At 35.8% G+C, this 19036-nt stretch overlaps 3 protein-coding genes across 3 annotated transcripts; all 3 read right to left on the reverse strand.

The window, feature by feature from the left end:
- Positions 1–709: 709 nt before the first annotated feature.
- On the reverse strand, positions 710–6569 carry LOC122574374. The gene is made up of 9 exons (XM_043741891.1): positions 5923–6569; positions 5500–5841; positions 4930–5131; positions 4553–4848; positions 2600–2956; positions 1949–2287; positions 1594–1795; positions 1352–1507; positions 710–1075 (listed from the first exon to the last, which is right to left on the reverse strand). Exons 1-9 carry the CDS (start codon positions 6282–6284, stop codon positions 1025–1027), a joined length of 2307 nt encoding a protein of 768 aa, XP_043597826.1. The 5' UTR covers positions 6285–6569; the 3' UTR covers positions 710–1024.
- A 725-nt stretch (positions 6570–7294) lies between these two features.
- Positions 7295–10055, reverse strand: LOC122574291 (odorant receptor 46a-like). Its single transcript, XM_043741704.1, has 5 exons — positions 9502–10055; positions 8779–9117; positions 8316–8517; positions 8079–8234; positions 7295–7568 (listed from the first exon to the last, which is right to left on the reverse strand). The coding sequence occupies exons 1-5, from the start codon at positions 9861–9863 to the stop codon at positions 7509–7511; spliced, it is 1119 nt and encodes a 372-aa protein (XP_043597639.1). The 5' UTR covers positions 9864–10055; the 3' UTR covers positions 7295–7508.
- Positions 10056–10272: 217 nt separating this feature from the next.
- On the reverse strand, positions 10273–18023 carry LOC122574375 (odorant receptor 46a-like). The gene is made up of 9 exons (XM_043741892.1): positions 17175–18023; positions 16464–16665; positions 16225–16380; positions 14913–14948; positions 13485–13609; positions 11995–12384; positions 11431–11635; positions 11187–11342; positions 10273–10756 (listed from the first exon to the last, which is right to left on the reverse strand). The coding sequence occupies exons 1-9, from the start codon at positions 17486–17488 to the stop codon at positions 10709–10711; spliced, it is 1632 nt and encodes a 543-aa protein (XP_043597827.1). The 5' UTR covers positions 17489–18023; the 3' UTR covers positions 10273–10708.
- Positions 18024–19036: the final 1013 nt, after the last annotated feature.

Genomic DNA, 19036 nt, shown 5'->3' on the forward strand with positions numbered 1-19036 from the left:
AAATGATTTATTGATGTGTATGTCGTAAAAGTAGAACATGTTTACTAAATTTCATGTGAGCTTAGAGAAAGATGGTTCTTTGATTTGCTTTGTTGAAGCAAATCGTACTCAATACAGCGTCGTACAGTATCACCGTCACCGGAATATTATCGCTGAAATCTTCCATGTTTTTCCTACATTGTATATTAGATCTAATATTTGAATAAACTATCCAGGAACAGGAACGGGAATACTGTATAAATCTTATACAAAAATTTTTTGATGGGTGTTTTTCACGAAAGGGGTGGAAAGCAGCCACCTGATGAGAGCAACAAAAATGTCCACCGCCTTATATGTATCGTTGAAATGACAATTTTTTATTATCACGTACTTTTTTATTTAACTAACTCTTACTTCACTATACCAATAGGGATAATAATTATATAAAGAAATGATCGAAAATGTAGAAAGAACAGGCCTATACACCACTCTTGAGCAGCTCCTGTTTGAGGTTTGAAACGTAACTGACGATTGTAAAGTATCAGTTCCCTCTTACTTCCTTCAATAGACTTATTTTCTACTGGAACTTACCCTTTGCTGATATGTATTGTTATCGTAAAAGTACCGTGTTACTTGATGACATTGTATGTATAACTACTGTTGAAATAATAATGGATCATCTGCGTGCATATTTTTCCATGCGTCCCTTCAAATTATCCTCTGTTGCGGGCTGACGCGATACCAATATTTACCTTCGATAGTATTTCATAAAACGGAACGACCGGAAGATAGTTTCCATAAACTGGTTGAGAGAATTTTTACTGAAAAGTGGAGCATCGTATGCGTATGCTTTTCCAATAGGTGAGACAGGACCAACGTCTAACGTATTTCCTCTATGATCCGGCAAGTATTTATGGATTAGCGTTTCACGATATAAAGTTTATTGCTATGTACTCTACATGTCTCGGTACATTTGCAGAACGTACTCAGCCGGAAAAATCCAAAGACATAATGTCAAGATCCGCTGCTCTTCCACTTCGTATCTTCATTTAGTTTGTTGCAGCAAGTTAAAAACTGAATATGAGGTTTTAATCAGCTGTAATAAAGAAGCAACGATTTTTGAATTGATTTTAGAATGTCGCATTATAAAGTCAGATGTAATACGTAGGCTTTTATCACGGTGTATCATTTCGATTTGCCCTCTTTGATTACTTCCCTCTCGAGCTGTGCGTTATTCGAAGAAAACGTATGGCGAAAAATATACAAGGAAGAAAGCTCAGTTTGAAACGTGATCTTTTAAGAGAAATAATTCGACAGATAATTATGCACGCTGATGAAAATGGAATATTTCGTAATATATTTAAATACTAACCGCTACGAAAGAATCGATATTCAATGTTACCAGGTAGCCACTCGTAAATTCTATAGGATGTGTCGCTCGTGTCATGATCACTAGGAGAATCTTCTTTGTTTTCGTATCCCACGATGCCCAATTACTCTTAAATATCATGGCAGGCACCTGAAGGCTCTGCAGTGAAAAGATATTGCAGGAAACATTTAACCAAGAAATTGGTATATTTGTGTCTGTCTTGTTCTTCTACTTCGATAACGAACCTTCAATTTCACTTCGTTACTGAACCAACAATAATACAGTATCTGCGCTATAATGCGAATTAGGAAAAGCGACGCCTCCAGAAATTTAGAAAGCATCGTTATGTTGGTCATTCGGTAGAGATTAAAGCATAGCGTAAATGCGATCGTACAAAATTGCAAGAAAAGTATTATTTTGAATTTCTCGTTCACCGTTTTAGAGAATCTGTAGCAATTCAGCATATACTTTGTTAATAAGTTTTATTAAACCTGTTTGCTGTCCTTTTAAGCTGGTAAAATGTTCGATGTGTAATAAATTCGCACGTAAAGGCAAACGAACTTATTGCACAACATAATAGATGAGAAATTCGACACGAACTTGTAAATTTGTTGATAATGTTTGACGCACTGCTTCGCCGAATAATTCGAGTCCTCCTCGATGTTTCTCAGACGTTCCTCGAGTATTTCGAACTGGCCGTTAATTTGGATCAGCAAGCCAGCGAACAGCGTGTCACTGGCAACGTTTTGACAAGAGCACAGCAACGAAGTGGCAACTTCGTAAGTGTAAGTGAACGTGTATGGCAACAGCTCCGAATAATCGTACGGTAGCCAAGCTCGAAAGATTAGTTTTCTCTTCTTGAAGTCCGTGAGGAACGCTCTTACGAATATCCATATCGCAGCCACCTCCACCAGAATCGTGTAACAAATTGCAATTCGTCTGTAAGAATGTTAATTTCAATTGTCTAACGTTTTCACCCTTTGGAAAATTTCACCCACTGGCATACTGTTTCTTTCACGTCAAACCCTTTCTGTGTGTGTTAATCCTTTCTTAACCAAAATTACCACATTTTTCAACAGCGTTTCTCTTATCTGACGACAAGCAGCGACAAAAAGAAATTAAACAAATGTTTTCTTTTTAAATCTCTGCTTTTCATGCATTCAAAAATTAATTTTGTCCCTGCCCGCGAAAATTTGAGAAATGTTCATTGTTTCTGACTCGTTCTAAAAAGTAGTACGTACAAATACTTACTCGTTTGTTTTGTTAAATTTCATTTGAATTTTCTCTTCTTCGTGGTTCATCGGCGAGAAAGGTTCGCGTTCGAGGCTCTCGATCAAAGATAAGATACTTTCACGATGCTTTAACATAATACTCAATTTGCAGCCGCTGACGAATACCACGAGAGTGATGTAAAAGTTGTCACTGAATTGGTCCTGATTTTCCACATTTATAATTATATCTAAAATCTGAGCGGACACGAGAGATAATATTAGAAGCCACACGAACAACGTGTAAAATTTGTACAAAGATTTTGTGAACGGTGATGTCCACGAACTTGGTGGCAAACAACCGGCGATCGAAAGTAGAACACGTGAAAATTGTAGCGTGCGCACAGTCATTTTTATTGGAATTCATCGGCTACAGCTGACGTAAAATTCTTCTTTGCGTGTCCACTTGGGTTTTACATCGTTTCTAATTTGTTTATTGAAAAAGAAAATTTAGACAAAACGTAGAAATCTTTCACACCAATTATTTCGTCGCAATAGAAAAATAAACCATTTACTTTATTAAAGTAAAATAAATGACTTCTTGTTGATATAGTGAAACACAAATTGCACGAATACGAATGGGAGGATTGTCGTGTGGAATATAATTCTAAACGTCTTCGATACCACTGGCTATCTCCGAATATCGACGAGTTCATATATCGTATTAATAGAACCCATATTCTTGCGGAACACTTACCCCATTGTAAAACGTTCTATATCATTATGTTTGTTAATGATGCAACGATACGACATACAGTATAATACCTCTGAAAACGTTGCAGTAGCTTCGTCCCCTTCTTCCGAGTTTCGCATTTCTTATTAAAATTAGGTTTAACTACCTTGAAATCGTCATTTTACAGACCGTTGCGTCGTGCAGAGTCAGCCGTTCCAAGAACGCTTTTATTTTTATTTCGAGAAGAAAAAAATGAACGAGGAAAGAAATGCAAATAGCTTCAACAGCGACGTACTTCTATTACTTCTGCACTACTGTTTCTAAGCTTTATTGACGTGTATGATATAAGAACGCATTTAAATTAGATCGTATACTAGTGTTTCACGTTACGTATTATTCTCGGTTTAGAAGATGCTTCTTATTGTCCTGTATTGTTTTGTTGAAGCAAATTACACAAGAAATGGAAAGTCCTTCGGCATCTGATCGTAACTCGATAGAAAAATTCAGGTATAAAGTCTTTAATCTTTTCAATTGGTAGTCATCGAATCGGATTTGCTCTGAAATTATTGAAAATTCTTAGTAAAATAATGTGGAAAATTATTCGCGAAAATCCCGCTGTTATAACCTGGGCCTCACTTGAGAGTTTGGAATTTATTGTGCTTGCATGGTACATAATTTACTGCGCTGTTTCAATAATTCGTTTTTTGTTTCCTCTATCATAATTCTCCCATTGTGTGACGAAGGAACGAAAGGATATGCTAAGGCCACTAACTCTCCGCACACAGTCTACCGCGACGACTTATTCTGTATCAGCATGTTATACGCCGAGTAAGTAGTTTTCATCAACTACGACAAACGGGGCACTTTATAAAACACAATTTTAGTAAGCCGCGAAATGAGTATGTTTTTGGAAAAAGAATGTAACATTTGTCGTCAACATCAGTGAATGTTATCTCACATTCGGCAATCAACGTAAGATTATTTTGTAGAATATTTACAGTATTATTCCGTGTATCTATTATTTTCAGAACAAAAACTGGAAGATATGGGAAGTTTAATCGCCTGAGTTTACACTATTAGCTTGTTACAATAAGCTATATTAAGCCAAGTATACCAGAGACTTTTGTAATATTTTTCGAATTAGTATCGTTTCTCATTATTTGAGGTCCAAATTCAATACGTGGACTGAATTTTCATTGCTAATTGCTAATTTTCAAACAATGACCACCTATTATAAAGGATAAAATAGTTTGAAAGATTGACAGTCTTATCAGAGTTATACAGAAATTATACAAAATTGGGAGAATTGTTTTTTCCCAAATCGACGGCGAATTACTCAGTTTGCCGAGTATTGTTTTCAATCTACGTTTGTACAAATAATGTATTTCTATATAGATACTGACACCTTTGAAAGATTCCAAATTCATGGGTAGAATATAGGCGCTTGTAATCTCGACAGGTGTCAATGAACGTGCCATGATTATCACAAGCATCTTCCTGGCGTCGTTGCTCAAATTTGGCCAATCGCTATTATATACCATATTAGAAATATCGAGGCTCTGCAGAGATAAAAAGTCCATAAATTATTGATTTACAAAGAAACGACAGCTCGTATTATATTTACATATGTATGTATCTACTTTTACTTTCGCTGCATCTCCGAACCAACAAAAGTAAAAAGTTTGAATTAAAGCGGAAAACATGAACGATATCCATCCTATTATTTGCAAACTGTCGTTTGCTTCTGTTAGTTGATAAAGTGTAAAGCATATCGCGACTGCGCTTACCATAAATTGCACGAACATCATTTTGTTAAAAAAATTGTTTACTATTTCGGCGAACCTGAAATAATTGAGATAAGTGTTATTTCGCTGTTTTCTTTAATTGACAATTTCAGGTAAGAAAAGTGACAAATCACATTTCCCACTTTGTGACAGTTGAACAGCGTTAAAATCCAGCGTTATCGATTAATCCCGCGGTATCAAAATTTCTTTCTATTGGTTTTTGAGACACGATGTATTTTTCAACCCCCTTCTTCATTTCTAAGATATTGTTTGTTAGAATATCAAAATAGCGTTAATACCTTTAGCTTTTTGGTCGTAAAATAAGAAATCAATAAGGATACAACTTATTTCTGTTTCTCCCGTAATCTTCAATTAGCTTCGTTAGTTTCGTCAATTTGTTTAAATAGAAGCGCACAGGAAACAAACCTGAATATTTTATTGTGATGCCAAACGCAGTGTTTTAACGATTGAATTTCATCTCCTCCGATATTGTGCAGGCGATTCACCAGTATCTCGAATTGACAACAGATTTGAAGCAACAAGCCGGCGAAAAACGTGTCGAACATACTGACACCAATGGCTATGATCACTAAACCCACGAACTGATAGATGAACGTTATAGAAAACGCAAACCACGAGGAGGTGAAGTCGAAAGGAAACCAAGCGCGGAACATTAATTTTTTCAATTTAAAGTCACTGACCAATGTCGTTCCTACTAAAGCAAGCGCACAAAATGCGGCTTGGATCGTATAAAACATCGCGACTTTTCTAAAAAAGAAAAAGGAAAAAGTAATATTTTAAATAATTTCCTTACAACTGTACATATTATAGCGAACAGAAGGAACTTACTCGATTAGATTGTCGTATTTCGCGTGAATTGCTACTTCCCCATTGTTCTCTGGCACAAAGGGCTTCTTCTTCAGTAGATCCAACATATTTATGATAGTTTTTCGCCCTATGACTAAGCTCATAAGTTTGCAACTCGTGATAAGTGCCGTGACAGTTATGCCAAAATTCTCACTCAAATCGTCCTGCGTTTCCACGTTGTAGCAAATGTACATGATTAGCGTGAGAGAGTAACTCCACATGTACAACGTCACGAAGACCGTATATAAATTATAGAGAAAGCGTTTCGTCGGAGACTTCAACGTGGGCGGTAGAAAATATCCGCTGGCGATGAAAAGTTTGAATGTCCATCGTAGTACGTGCATTTTCAATATTTGCGGTATAATTTGTCCTACTTAACACTTCGCCTTAGGAAAGATCGAACGATCAAGTACCTTCGAACAGTTGGGTCTTATATTATCAGTCTTCGCAATATCACTAGCAGAACTTTTTTACGGTATATTTTAATTGTTCAAAAGAAGAATTATTCTTCTATTCTATTAAGAATTATTTCCAATCAAATGTAACATTGAACGTGAGAATATGAAAATAAAGATTATCTTTGAAGTAAGTGTATCGTTCGAAGCATTAGATGCTACTAACAACCCTAAGGAAACGAAATGCTTATGCTGCCTTAAATGGAATAGTTCCTTCTTGGAACTTACCCCCGTGTAATTATCGTCATTATCGATGTTACCGTGCTGCGACGATGCAAGAAATTACATTTTTAAGAACCACTATTATAGAGTGACCGTTTCTCTCTATTTTTCATTTCCAGCTTCCGTTTACTTCATTGCATTGAAATATAGATGCTGTGGTGGCACTAAACGTCATAGCGTGTGTCATTTAACCGACGAGTTACATTCTAATTGATTGATTACCTTGAACTCGGCATCGTCGCGAGTAGTGTAGGTACATCTTTATGTAATTACATTTTTAATGACGACGTTTTCACTGTTTCTAACGTGCATTTATATTACTGCCCGCTCGTGTGCTTTTTATCGCGAGCTTATACGCGTTCAGTTACGTTTCAAAAGTCGAACAAGGAAGGCAACTTTTAATTATGGTTGCTTATAAGATAGGAAACCGGAAAATTCATTGAAAAGAAAAGAAGATAAATTAAGGTAGGATTATTCGAGTTAGTGGAATATTAATGTCAAGCTAAGCTATTTTCTTGCTCAGTTATTTATGACAAATTTTCGTGCTATCGGCTCTTCGAAATAACTAATTGAACTCATTGTCAGACGTTTGATAGGCAGTGAAATATGTCATATATTGTATTTCTACTATGTATATACTATTTTTATCTCCACCTTTACTGATTAGAAAGTACAACGCTTGTTCAACTAATGTTGACATTTCTAGTTTTATCAGAGCACTAATTAGCCAAAGAATGGTTTTTATTTTTATTTCGAGCAAAAGAAAAAGCAGGACGGGAAATGACATATTGATTTATTGATGTGTGTCGTAAAAAAAAAAGAACATTTGTATTAGTTTGCATGTGAGTAGTCCATGTTTCTTATTGCACTCGGATTAAAATACGATGGTTCTTAGTCGTTTAGTTTGCTTTGTTGAAGCAAATTGTACGCTGAGTAGGAAGTCTTCAGCAGCTGTCACAAACAAAACATTCGATAGAGAGACGATTATTAAGGTAATAGCGAAACTATTTCTGTGAAAATATTTCTTTCTAATGGTAACAGAATCGCGTTAACCCCTTGACAGTATAGCCCAAGAAAGATCGAAGCAAGTCAAGTATAGTACTAGAATTCTTTATTTTTGCTTGTCTTACGGTTTTGCTGTGACTTCTATTTACGTCACGAGATAGTACAATAACTTTACAACTTATACATAAGCGGAGACACGTACGCACTAAAGCGAAACAATAGACGATAAAAATGTCCATTCATTTCAAAGATTATTGGACAGTGTGGCGAGAATTGCAAAATATAATAAAATCACCTTCCAATCATTTCTTTTGATTGGAATCATCCTTATTTTCTAATATATAGCAAATATATATCAGAATGTAATTATTTTCGAAATTAATCATTTTCTGAGTTCTTCGTCGTTTTATTACACTGTCAAAGGGTTAAAGTGTCACTTGTTTCTTTGATACTGACTATAGCGAAAGATTCGAGATTCATGGAGATGACATGGCAACTAGTGAATTCGATAGGTTCTAACGCGCGTCTCATGATCAGTAAAAGAATCTTCTTCGAGCTGTCGTTTAAAAATGGTAGATTACTTTCCAACACCGCGTTAGGAATTTCCAGACTCTATAGAACGGAAATATTTGAATTTGTAAAATCTCGCAAGTCGGTCTCTAGCAAGACCATTAGATCACAAGTAAAACGTACCTTCAGCTTCACTTCGTTGCCGTACCAACAGTAGTAGAATACCTGCATGAGCAGACACAACGTGTAGGTCGCTGTTTCCATAAATTTCGGGCCAAATTCCATCACCGACAATCGATAAAGATTGAAACACACGGCTCCGGTGCTTATCAAGAATTGCATCGACATGATCATTTTGAAGTTATCGTTCACCATCGATGCGAATCTGTAATTTGTTTCCCCAGATACGTAACCATGTATTGCGAAAGTCTGCTCATTTATGAGAAATACACGTAGAGTTACATGAAATATTTTTTATTCAAAGCAATCTATTGAATGATTTTGCTTTCGAGGGGATTCTGAAAATCAATTGCTTAATAACTAGGTAATTGAGAAACTTTGCGAAGGAGAAAATGGTTCTGATGAACGAAGACTGAGAAATTTGCTTATATATTTACTTATATAGTAACATAATATTAAAACAAACTTGTATATGCGGTGATGATGATGCGCACAGAATTTCGCCGAGTAATTTTTGTCCGTCATGATGTTCTTCATACGGTGTTCAAGGATTTCGAATTGGCAATAAATGTGAATCAGTATACCGCTGAACAAACAATCGCAAACGATGTTCAAGTTCGTGCTGAATATCGTGGCCAGGATCTGATGAATAAAGCTAAAAAGAAAGAGAAGCGGTGAATTGTAGTCATAAGGTATCCAGGCTCGAAATTTCAGTCTTCCACGTCTGAAGTCTGTAAGAAATGCGCCTATCCATAGCCAGGCCACGAAGAAGTGAAGTACAAACGAGTAAGCTTTGGAGTTCCATCTGTAAATGTAATACAATTAATTCTATCATTGTCGTTTTACAAATACAGCGAAACCTCGATTATCTGCATTTTAATCATCGCGTGCTATACGAATAATTGAATTTTCTGGATAATCGAATCAATTTGTTTTCGCTCGAATAAAAGGACATTTACGCTTGAGCTGATTTAGAAATATTAAATAGAAGCAAACGCTTTTAAACTGTTTCATAAATATCGATATTAAACGGAAACAAAAATTTTTTAATAAAAATGTAATAATTTCTCCCAATTCCCATTCTCGTTTCTCGATTTTTCCGACAAGCGATCATTCTCAGATCTTTCATTAATCGAGGCTCGACTGCTATTTCAATCTTTATCGTACTATAACTACAGTACCAACTCACTCGATTCGTTCCTCGAATTTCGTTCGAATTTCAATCTCTTCGTCGTTCACAGGTGCGAAAGGTTTCTCTAACAGAACGCCCATTAAAATTTCAATATTTCCTCGATTAATTAGTAGCACGATAGCCTTGCAACAGCTGGAGAAGAGTACCAGCGTTACGTACAAATTTTCACTAAAAGCATCTTGATTATCCACGTTGATGACAAGATCCAGAATCAGGGAAGTTTCGAAACTGAAGAGCAACAGCAACACGACGATCGTGTAAACATTGTACAAAACTCTTTTCCATAAATATTTCCACGTGGACGGTCGTATAAGACCGGTCAGAGTAAAAAGCGCGAATGTCCAACGTAAAGTGTGCATGTCGAATTTTTCTAAACTTCGTTTCTTACAATCCCCGATGTGTTTACAAACGTAAAATAACTCTAATAATAAAAGATAATAATTGAGAGCAATATCGTACGCGTTCGTAGAAGCGAATTAATAACTAATAGATTGCAAATTTTGTTTTTGTGGGAAATTCAAACATGAAAAAATGCACGCAATACACATAGTACGCAGAAATATGCGAAACAAATCTCTATAGGTCCCATTCCTTCAGTTGTTTTCATAACAATATGAATTTAAATAAATATCCACAAAGTATATTCCGATCTGTTAATTCTTCGCCGAAAGATATTACCAATAACACAGTACCCAAATACTAGATGGAGTTCGCTCAAATGAACCAGTTAATTGTCAGAACTGTACCTTTAGATTTTACCTTGGAATCCACTATCTTCCGTTACAAAGTACGCAGTCGCGCAATTACTTTTGCAACAGTTACAAAACAAGATACCGATAATTCTACGTCTTGTTGTTTCCCCTTTCTTTTTTCAACGTGAATTCACGATACACGTTGTTAATGTCGATGGCGATATTGAGGGCGGTTTGCTTGAAATATAAATGATCAGCGTGTAGAATGGAACGCGGTGGTCGTTTTCCATAGATAAATATTTAAAAGGTGTGCAGGCTTCTCCGAGAGAAGAGAAGAGGAATTAATGGTAAAAGAGGAAAGAGTTGCGTTATAAACGTAACGCTTCTGTATATTATTTATTGTTTCGTTTATTCCTTTCACATGCTTTACATTCCTCCATTGCGTGTGTCCATGAAAGGGTCGTGCCTCTATTCGTCTCGCGAGAAGCTGCTGCCTGGCTCGCTAACCTCTGCTACATACCTTGCAGCAGATTGTACGCTGAATAAGAAGTTTTCAACAACTGCGACAAAGAGAATTTCGTATGATGGTATGAAACACAGATTATACGTTGATAATAAAACTATGAAACCGGTCGGAACGTCTGGTATCGAATTTCTCATTTTTGCAATTACCGGAAATATGAAGTATATTATTGGTAATATCAATGTCTACTTTTATTGGAAAAGAAACATATTACGTATATTGGTTCTTGCGGATTCTTATTTTACACGGAGAATTGAAACTTTCGTATTTAATTCATTTTTACTTCTTTATGAGACTTCATCTGGAAAAAATATCCAATAAGATGATAAAGTTTTTAGTTTCGCAATTCGTATGATGCGGAGAGTAGAAAACTGTGTGATAGACTTATCTGATTTCTTTTTAGCGATTATTAGATAATAAGGAAGCGTCAGTCAGTCAAAAAGAAAGTCGATTCTCTCCATACTAACGATCACGAACGACTTGAGATTCATCGTCACCACGTGAACACTAGTCATTTGTATGGGAGATCTCGCACGCATCATGATCATTAACAAGTCCCGTTTAGTGGTTTCCTTGAGCGCTAGCCAGTCGATTTCAAAAATCATATTGGAAATTTCGAGGCTCTAAATGAAGAACAGACAACGTTACCGCAAAGGTTTAACAAAAAAGGATTAAACCAAACGACAGTTACGTTATCGTTAAGGGAAATACCTTCAGCTCAACTTCGTTCCCGTACCAACATAAAATGTATATCTGTGTTAACATACAGCTGCTGAACATAATTATTTTCACAATCATCTCGAGCGAGATATTCGTTCCCGTTAAGATGTAAAGATTCATGCATATCGTCAGCGTGCTCACTGCGAACTGAATGAAAATCATCAGTTTAAACTCTTCGTTTATCATGGTGGCGAATCTGCAATTGTTTCGTCGACGAACGAATTACGAAATATATGATATTATTTGATATATTATCGAATATGAATATTATTCCTCGATATCGGTAATCCCTTAACTGTGCAACGAGCTTTTACCTTACTCGCTAAATATTGACTACAAAAGTTGAAGTGACAAGTCACGTAAACTCTATAAATGGAGATTTTTAACGTAGGAAAGTTGATTATACGTGGAATGATAATAAGCTGAGATAATTGTATCGCGAAACTTAAAGAAATCGTCTTATATGAATTGCATATAAGTTGTAATTTGCTATATTCTATCTTCAGTTAAGGGAATAGAAGAAAATGAAAGGCTGAAATACGGGGTATAGCGTACCGATAGATGAGATTATGATAACGAATGCACAGTTTGCAATCATTCGTGCCCTGTGCGATCTTTCTCAAGCGATATCCGAAGATTTCGATCTGATTGCAGATGAACATCAACAACGTCCATATGAGGCTATCGCAGGCAACGTGCAGCAGACCATTGAAGGCGTGAATTAAAATTTGTTGACTGTAGATCAAACTGTAGGTGGCTGTCGAAGTATGGTTCCAAGGTAACCACATTCGAAACGCTAGCTTGTGACTTTCGCCTTTGTACAATGCACCGAGCAATGTTAACACCGACATTACCACCACCGACGATTCAACTAGAAGTGCGTAATAAAACGCGTTCGATCTGTGGCGATTCGTAAGGTGATAGGTAATGTCACGTGGAATGTATCTATCATTATCGATAATTATATATATACGAGAACGATATAGAAAATTATATCGTAGGAACTAAGAGCAAACTTATTGAAAATAATTGTGGCGTCGAGAGCGAAGCGGACTAAGTTCGGTACGCAACAAAATCAATAATTCTCTGTCTAAAATACATGTATTTGTATTCGTTATAACGTAATGTATTCTTTAACCCTTAGAGTGCTATGGATGCATATATGCGTCTGGCGAAAATTATCGGTGTGGACTAAGGACGCATATATGCGTCTAGCGAAAGCCATCGCTGTGGACTAAGGACGCATATATGCGTTTGTCAATTTTTCCGAGCACCTACGCAGAAGTAATACTATTACGGTTTGTGTGAAACAAATATAAATGCATTTCAATGTTAATGCCGCGTTGATTATACTTTTGAAGAAACTGTCTTTTCTTTTTTTTTTTTATTTAATACTTTGCATTCACAATTTGTCCAATTTGGACATTTGGTAGAATAATCGTGCCGGCACAACACAATTATCAAGAAGAAAATGCGTTGTTTGTGCGAAAAATAAGAGAAGGAACGACAGAAAATGCGATGTCGGATTATGTATCGATGATTGTTTTGAAATTTTTCACGCGCAACTGAATTACTAACTTGTGTAATATTTACTAAATTTAGTTTTCTAGTTTATTGTTCTCTAGTTTACTACCCAAATTCTAGTTTATCGTAAATTTCAATGTTTATAATGAATAATTAATACTAAAAAATAACGCTCTTGAATCATTTAATCTCGCGCAAAAGAATTACTATAACTTATTACGATTTGCGCTTTGAATAGTCAATCAACAGAGTTCAGTATAGCGAAAAAGTATTCAGTCCACAGCGATCGTCAGCGCTGGCTGCGCGCCGTCCGTACGGATGGCATAGGCTCCGAGTATTCAGCACTCTAAGGGTTAATTTGACAAAATTAATTCTTCCTCTTTTGTACGACTTAATAACGTTCATTGGAATCTATGAAAACTGTAAAGTCACATTCGCAAAAAAGAAAGAAAAAGAAAAGAAAGAAATGTTTGGTACACTTTTGCTCTCAATACCAAAATTATATTATGCAAAATATTTACCTGGCTCGTCTTTCGCACTTTTCTCGAATCTCGATCTCTTCCTTCGTCTCTGGTTGAAAAGGCGTGCTCTCTAGCATATCCGTTATGACGATGATATTCTTACGATTGGACAATATACTGTACATCTTGAGACACGAAATGAAAAATGTCAGAGTTAGGTAAATATTGTCGCAGAACTCATCTAAGGTCTCCACGATGAATATTAGATCGATGAATTGACAAATTGAGCCACCATACACCAACAGTATCACGTAACAACGGTAGACGGTGTATGCAACATTTTTGAATGGCGATAGCAACGGCGGACGCCAACAGGCGCATATTGTCAAAAAACGATATGTCAATCGTAACAGATGCATCGCTCAGTTTGTAAAATTTCTGCACCGATTGCTCGTTCCTATAGATATTTCTGTATCTTTAAATTTCTGCACTAATATATTTCTCTTCTTCGCCTTTGACGTTTCTAATCATCGTCCGATGATTTCTTGAAAAGCAACGTTTCCTGTGAAAATAACGATTATTTGGAAATAATAGTAAATTTTAATAGATGTTTTAATAGATGTAGAAATTTAGCTTCTGAAAATAATAACAAAGTATCCGATCGATACGAGTTTTTCTTTTTAACACTTGCTTGAAAGAACTTTTCCTTACAATAGCCGAAGACCCTCGATATTATTTGGTACGGTATGCTGACAAACTGGAAATATAACAGAAGAAAGAGACGAATGTCGACGAAATGCGTTGTCGTATAATATATTTAATAGCGTGCGACAACGTATAGACACGGAATATCGATACGTATCGCACGAAGATTATCGTTCATAAAACTTCCCCCTTTCTGGTGCATGGACTATATTATTATTGTAATTCCAGGTAGATGCATGGAAAACGTCCAGGAGGAATTTAAAATTCCTCGCAACTATTTATTTTCGAGTCTTTTGAATTTATATCGTCTTATGCATAAAACAACAAGTTTAAATATTTAACGACTGGCAAGCAGAGAAATTGAACAGATGCCATAGACATAGAATGGAATGGAACATAGACGCTTCTTTTATTTCGAAAAAAACGTTCACGAGTATCGATAGGAATTTCATTTTGGAAGGAGAAGAGGACGAGAGAATATGAAGCAGGCTTCGTATAAAGGTAAGTTGAATTTTAGTATCTTTAACGTGGCAATTGCATGATTTACATATTGTTAGACAGATTTCATCGTATTAGCGTTTCTTGAAGGTAACACGTAAAAATTAGCATCGATCGTCTCCTGCGGAAAGCTGTGGAATATCGTTGGAATGCAGAAATTCCAAATTTTTTATTTCGACATTCAAGAAGCTTCGAATTCCAGAAATTCAACGCGTCTGTTTGCTTGTGACGATCAGTTTTAATTTTTACGAAAATCTTCGTATTTTAAGATTCTTTCGTCCTTTGGAGCAAATTGTACGTCGAGTAGGACATTTTCAGTATCTGTAAGAAACGTAAACGTATTGATAAATCAGTGGAATCCTTGATTTATGAGACACATGTCTATACCGATTGACAAAAGTATTTGGACATTTACAATTAGTATAGAAATTTTATAAACATATCGTAGTATCGAGAAAAAAAGGCCTAATTAGAGATCGATCAAATCATAAAAACAGTGTCGTCTGCCCTTCAGTTGTTAGTTTACATTGAAGAAAGCCTATGATCACCCAGTTCTTGCAGAGCATGGGCGTAGTGAGATTAGAAAAAAAAGAAACAAACGCCAGAGGAGAAGGACGATTTTGGGATCAAGGAGCGTTGACCGAGAGGTCAGAGTATGCGAATCGAGAAGTGAGTGTGAATCGAGAGTCAGAGTTACTCTAGAAGTCAAGGAGTGAGAGATAGAGGTGTTAGCGTTGTCGAGTTGCGAGAGTTGTTAGCGTTGTTGAGATATAGAGGTGTTAGCGTTGTCGAGTTGCGAGAGTTGTTAGCGTTGTTGAGAGATGGAGTTGTTAGCGTTGTCGAGTTGCGAGAGTTGTTAGCGTTGTTGAGAGATGGAGTTGTTAGCGTTGTCGAGTTGCGAGAGTTGTTAGCGTTGTTGAGAGATGGAGTTGTTAGCGTTGTCGAGTTGCGAGAGTTGTTAACGTTGTTCAGAGATAGAGGTGTTAGCGTTGTCGAGTTGCGAGAGTTGTTAGCGTTGTTGAGAGATGGAGTTGTTAGCGTTGTCGAGTTGCGAGAGTTGTTTGAGATAGAGTGCAATTTTTGTATTTAGTTCCAGTTAAACAACCATCGTTTTCTGTCTAATTAATATCTGTACAGTCAATTTATTGTAAATAAATTGTAAATAGTCGGGGAAAAATTTATATCTAAATTTCCCCGATACTACAATATTATATGTCCTATGTATGTATACATATGCATATAGAAAACTGTATGGAATTTTTGTTTGAAACTCTGTGAACATTTATGTAAATTCATATTTTTAGAAACATAGTTAAATAAGTGGAATATAGATAGAACACTATTTTACTTGTCAGATGTATATTATATATAAAGAGTATTATACTTTGAACATTTTGCATTCACAAATTATGTGCATTCTGTGCACTTATACGCATAAATGTATAAAAATCCGCAATTTAATGATCACGACTAGTGACAACTCATCTCTTCAATTTCAAAATGTTTTTTGTAACATACGTGATATGTTCATAACAGGTTCCTATAGTAGATATCCAAATACTTTCATGATCATATATATTTAATTCTATGTACTAACGTCCACGAAAGTTTTCAAGTCCATCGTAAATATGTAGGCACAGGTCAATTCGATCGGTTTCGTGGCTCTTCTCATTACGTTTATCAAACTCTTCTTGCTACTATTATCAAACGATATCCAATCCACCTCAAAGATTGCATTCGCAACCTCGACACTCTATTGTTTCGCATATCGTCGAATTATAATCCATAGTCGAGCACCTTTAATTTTATCAGATAAATAGGTTCAATGAAATTTACCTTTAATTTGAGCTGATTCCCATACCAGCAGTAGAAGAAGACCTGTGTCATCATGCAGGTCAGGTATAAGACGAATTGCAAATATTTGGAGTTCACTGGCGCGTTCGACAATTCGTACAGGATAAAACACACCACGAAGGTGCTGGATAGAAGTTGAACACCTATTATTTCTTGAAACTTCTGCTGTATCATCGAAACGTATCTGCGCTTAAACATAACGCGAATGTAAGATTTGTTTGAAGAGGATTTTATGAAGAGATAAAAATACACTTGTACGATGTTGGTTAAATACGAGAAAAATGTCTTATGATTTATACAATTTTCAATATATACCGCGTATAAATTTTATAATAAGATTTTTTCGATAGTAGATGCATAAATATATATTTAACTAAATGTCGTATGTTTACACGCTTAATGTAGATGGTAGAACAATTAATACTCTCTGTTACGATTTTCATTAAAATTAAATTACAGTTTTAACGCTCGATATGAAAGTATATCTTTTTTCTATCTTTTATCTTTTCTCCATAAAAAGCTAAAGTCAGCTTGTATGTATTAAATGGCAATGTATATTTTTTTTTATACGTATATTCCCAAGTTACACGAAGAAAGCAATTCATATTTATAATATTTTATGTTATTATGTATTATGTTAGTTACTGGATGCTGAAATAATTCTATTTATTTATTCGAACTGATAACACTGACCCGTATAAATAATCGTGAAAACGCACGATTTTTCCAATGTCAGGTCTCGATTCTTTCTTCAATTTCTTTACTCTATGCTTCAGGATTTCCTGCTGGCCGCAGACATGAACGAGCAACCCGCAAACCAGCATATCACAGGCCACGTTTAGAAGCGCCGTGCCAATCAGTGCGATGATTTGATGAGCGTACGCGATGTAATAGCAACTGGACACGGAATAGTTGAAAGGCAGCCAGGCTTTGTACGCGAGCTTCCGGTCGCCGAAGTCAGTGAGGAACGAAAATAATATCATACAGGCAACCGTAAGCATCACCATAATCGTGTAGTAGATCGTGATCGACCTGTAAAGCGTCTATAAAGGTTTGTCAATCGATTTACCTATGCTGATACCTGATTGAAAATCGAAATCGATTAAACATCACTTGTGCACTTGTTCTAATAAAGAAGAAATAGTAAAAAATAAAGAACAATTTAGATTACTTTTAAATAGCCTGCTGAAGGGTTTTGTAGTTCTCTTTAAGAAGCTATATTTAGTCAAATTCAGTTATCTGTCGATTTCTATAATTGAAAAATCGAAATGATAGAAGATACAGCTACCACGTGATTAAATGAAAAGCAATGAAATATGATTTTTTTTTTTTAGCGAGAAACACTATTTCCACGAAATATGGTGCAGGAAATTAACAATGTTAGAACAATTTATTTTAGCTTTTAACAATCCACATTATCTCCAAATAGCTTATTAATGAGATTCCTGGTTCTTTTTAAGGTATTTGCAGTGTACATCGACTTTCTTACGATTTCTTTGAAATGTTGACGATACGTAATTTTTAATATATTGTTTATACGTGTTTCAGTTTTTGGAAATGGAAATATTCATCTTCAAGGATCTTGAAAAATTTAACGCGTAATCCCTATAGCAAATCGCGACGAAAATAATTTTCTGATTCTTAAAGAATTAGATGTTAAAGAATTAGTATGCCGTGCACAATGGCTAGAAGAATCTTTTCTTTCTTTTTAAGTTAGCCATCTTCTCACTGTTTTCGAATAAAAGTAATGCGAATTACATAATATCGATAATTCCGGCATCCAAAAAATACCGCATGCAATATTCGTATTAGAAAATATCACAAAATACGAAGTTTGCCGCTATGTCCATTTCTGAATTGTTTGTTAGCGAGCGAGCGTAGATTGTACGGACAGCCAAGAAATTTCTTCTTCGAGGAAGAATCTCCTCGAGGAAAGATAAGACACGCTGAGATAAATTCTCATATTGACAAACATTGACTTTTAAATTAAATCTTGAAACCGGTCATTTGAGTTAAATAATAAGATTAGTGTTAAATAATAATTGAAAAAAGCTATATAATAATGAAAATAATCATATACCCGATGCTTTTGTCGAATCCCCTTCGGATCGTAATCTCCTGCTCGTCCACTGGTTTACAAGGCTCCTCGTCGAGCTTCCTGCTGAGGATTCTAATCGTTTTGTGGTTGACCAGAAGCGTAAAGATCTTGCAACAGGAAAGAATGGACGCGATGAACATGTAGAAGCTGTCGCTTAACTCGTTCGCCGTTCTTACGTTCAGTATCACGTTCAAAAATTGCGAGATGCAAAAACTGCACAATAGAAAAATCACGAACGCCGTGTATGCGGCGTACAACAACTTTCCGTAGGATGTTCGACAAGACGGTGGTATCCAGCATCCACAGACGATTAATATATTAAAAGCTGGCTGCAGGACACTCATTTTTCACCCGGAAGGAATTTCTACAGGAATTTGAAGAAGAAAGATAAGTCGATTATTATTATTATTAAAAATAATGTTCACTGATCGTGTCATTAGTACAGTATACCCTTGAA

This window comes from Bombus pyrosoma, linkage group LG13 (assembly GCF_014825855.1).
Source record: "Bombus pyrosoma isolate SC7728 linkage group LG13, ASM1482585v1, whole genome shotgun sequence".
NCBI classification, from domain to species: domain Eukaryota; kingdom Metazoa; phylum Arthropoda; class Insecta; order Hymenoptera; family Apidae; genus Bombus; species Bombus pyrosoma.

What these genes read in the sequence shown, in the direction of transcription:
- LOC122574374 (XM_043741891.1), bottom strand. Translation starts at nt 6,284, where the DNA reads ATGCACGTACTACGATGGACATTCAAACTTTTCATCGCCAGCGGATAT. An exon ending in AAATACGACAATCTAATCGA is followed by an intron (nt 5,842 to 5,922) that starts GTAAGTTCCTTC and finishes TTTCTTTTTTAG; the next exon opens with AAAAGTCGCGATGTTTTATA. An exon ending in CATCACAATAAAATATTCAG is followed by an intron (nt 5,132 to 5,499) that starts GTTTGTTTCCTG and finishes CAATTATTTCAG; the next exon opens with GTTCGCCGAAATAGTAAACA.
- LOC122574291 (XM_043741704.1), bottom strand. Translation starts at nt 9,863, where the DNA reads ATGCACACTTTACGTTGGACATTCGCGCTTTTTACTCTGACCGGTCTT. An exon ending in AAATTCGAGGAACGAATCGA is followed by an intron (nt 9,118 to 9,501) that starts GTGAGTTGGTAC and finishes TTACATTTACAG; the next exon opens with ATGGAACTCCAAAGCTTACT. An exon ending in CATCATCACCGCATATACAA is followed by an intron (nt 8,518 to 8,778) that starts GTTTGTTTTAAT and finishes AACAAATTACAG; the next exon opens with ATTCGCATCGATGGTGAACG.
- LOC122574375 (XM_043741892.1), bottom strand. Translation starts at nt 17,488, where the DNA reads ATGGTGATGCTTACGGTTGCCTGTATGATATTATTTTCGTTCCTCACT. An exon ending in ACTTGAAAACTTTCGTGGAC is followed by an intron (nt 14,949 to 16,224) that starts GTTAGTACATAG and finishes CGTTTCTTACAG; the next exon opens with ATACTGAAAATGTCCTACTC. An exon ending in ATCTCAAGTCGTTCGTGATC is followed by an intron (nt 10,757 to 11,186) that starts GTTAGTATGGAG and finishes TCTTTGTCGCAG; the next exon opens with TTGTTGAAAACTTCTTATTC.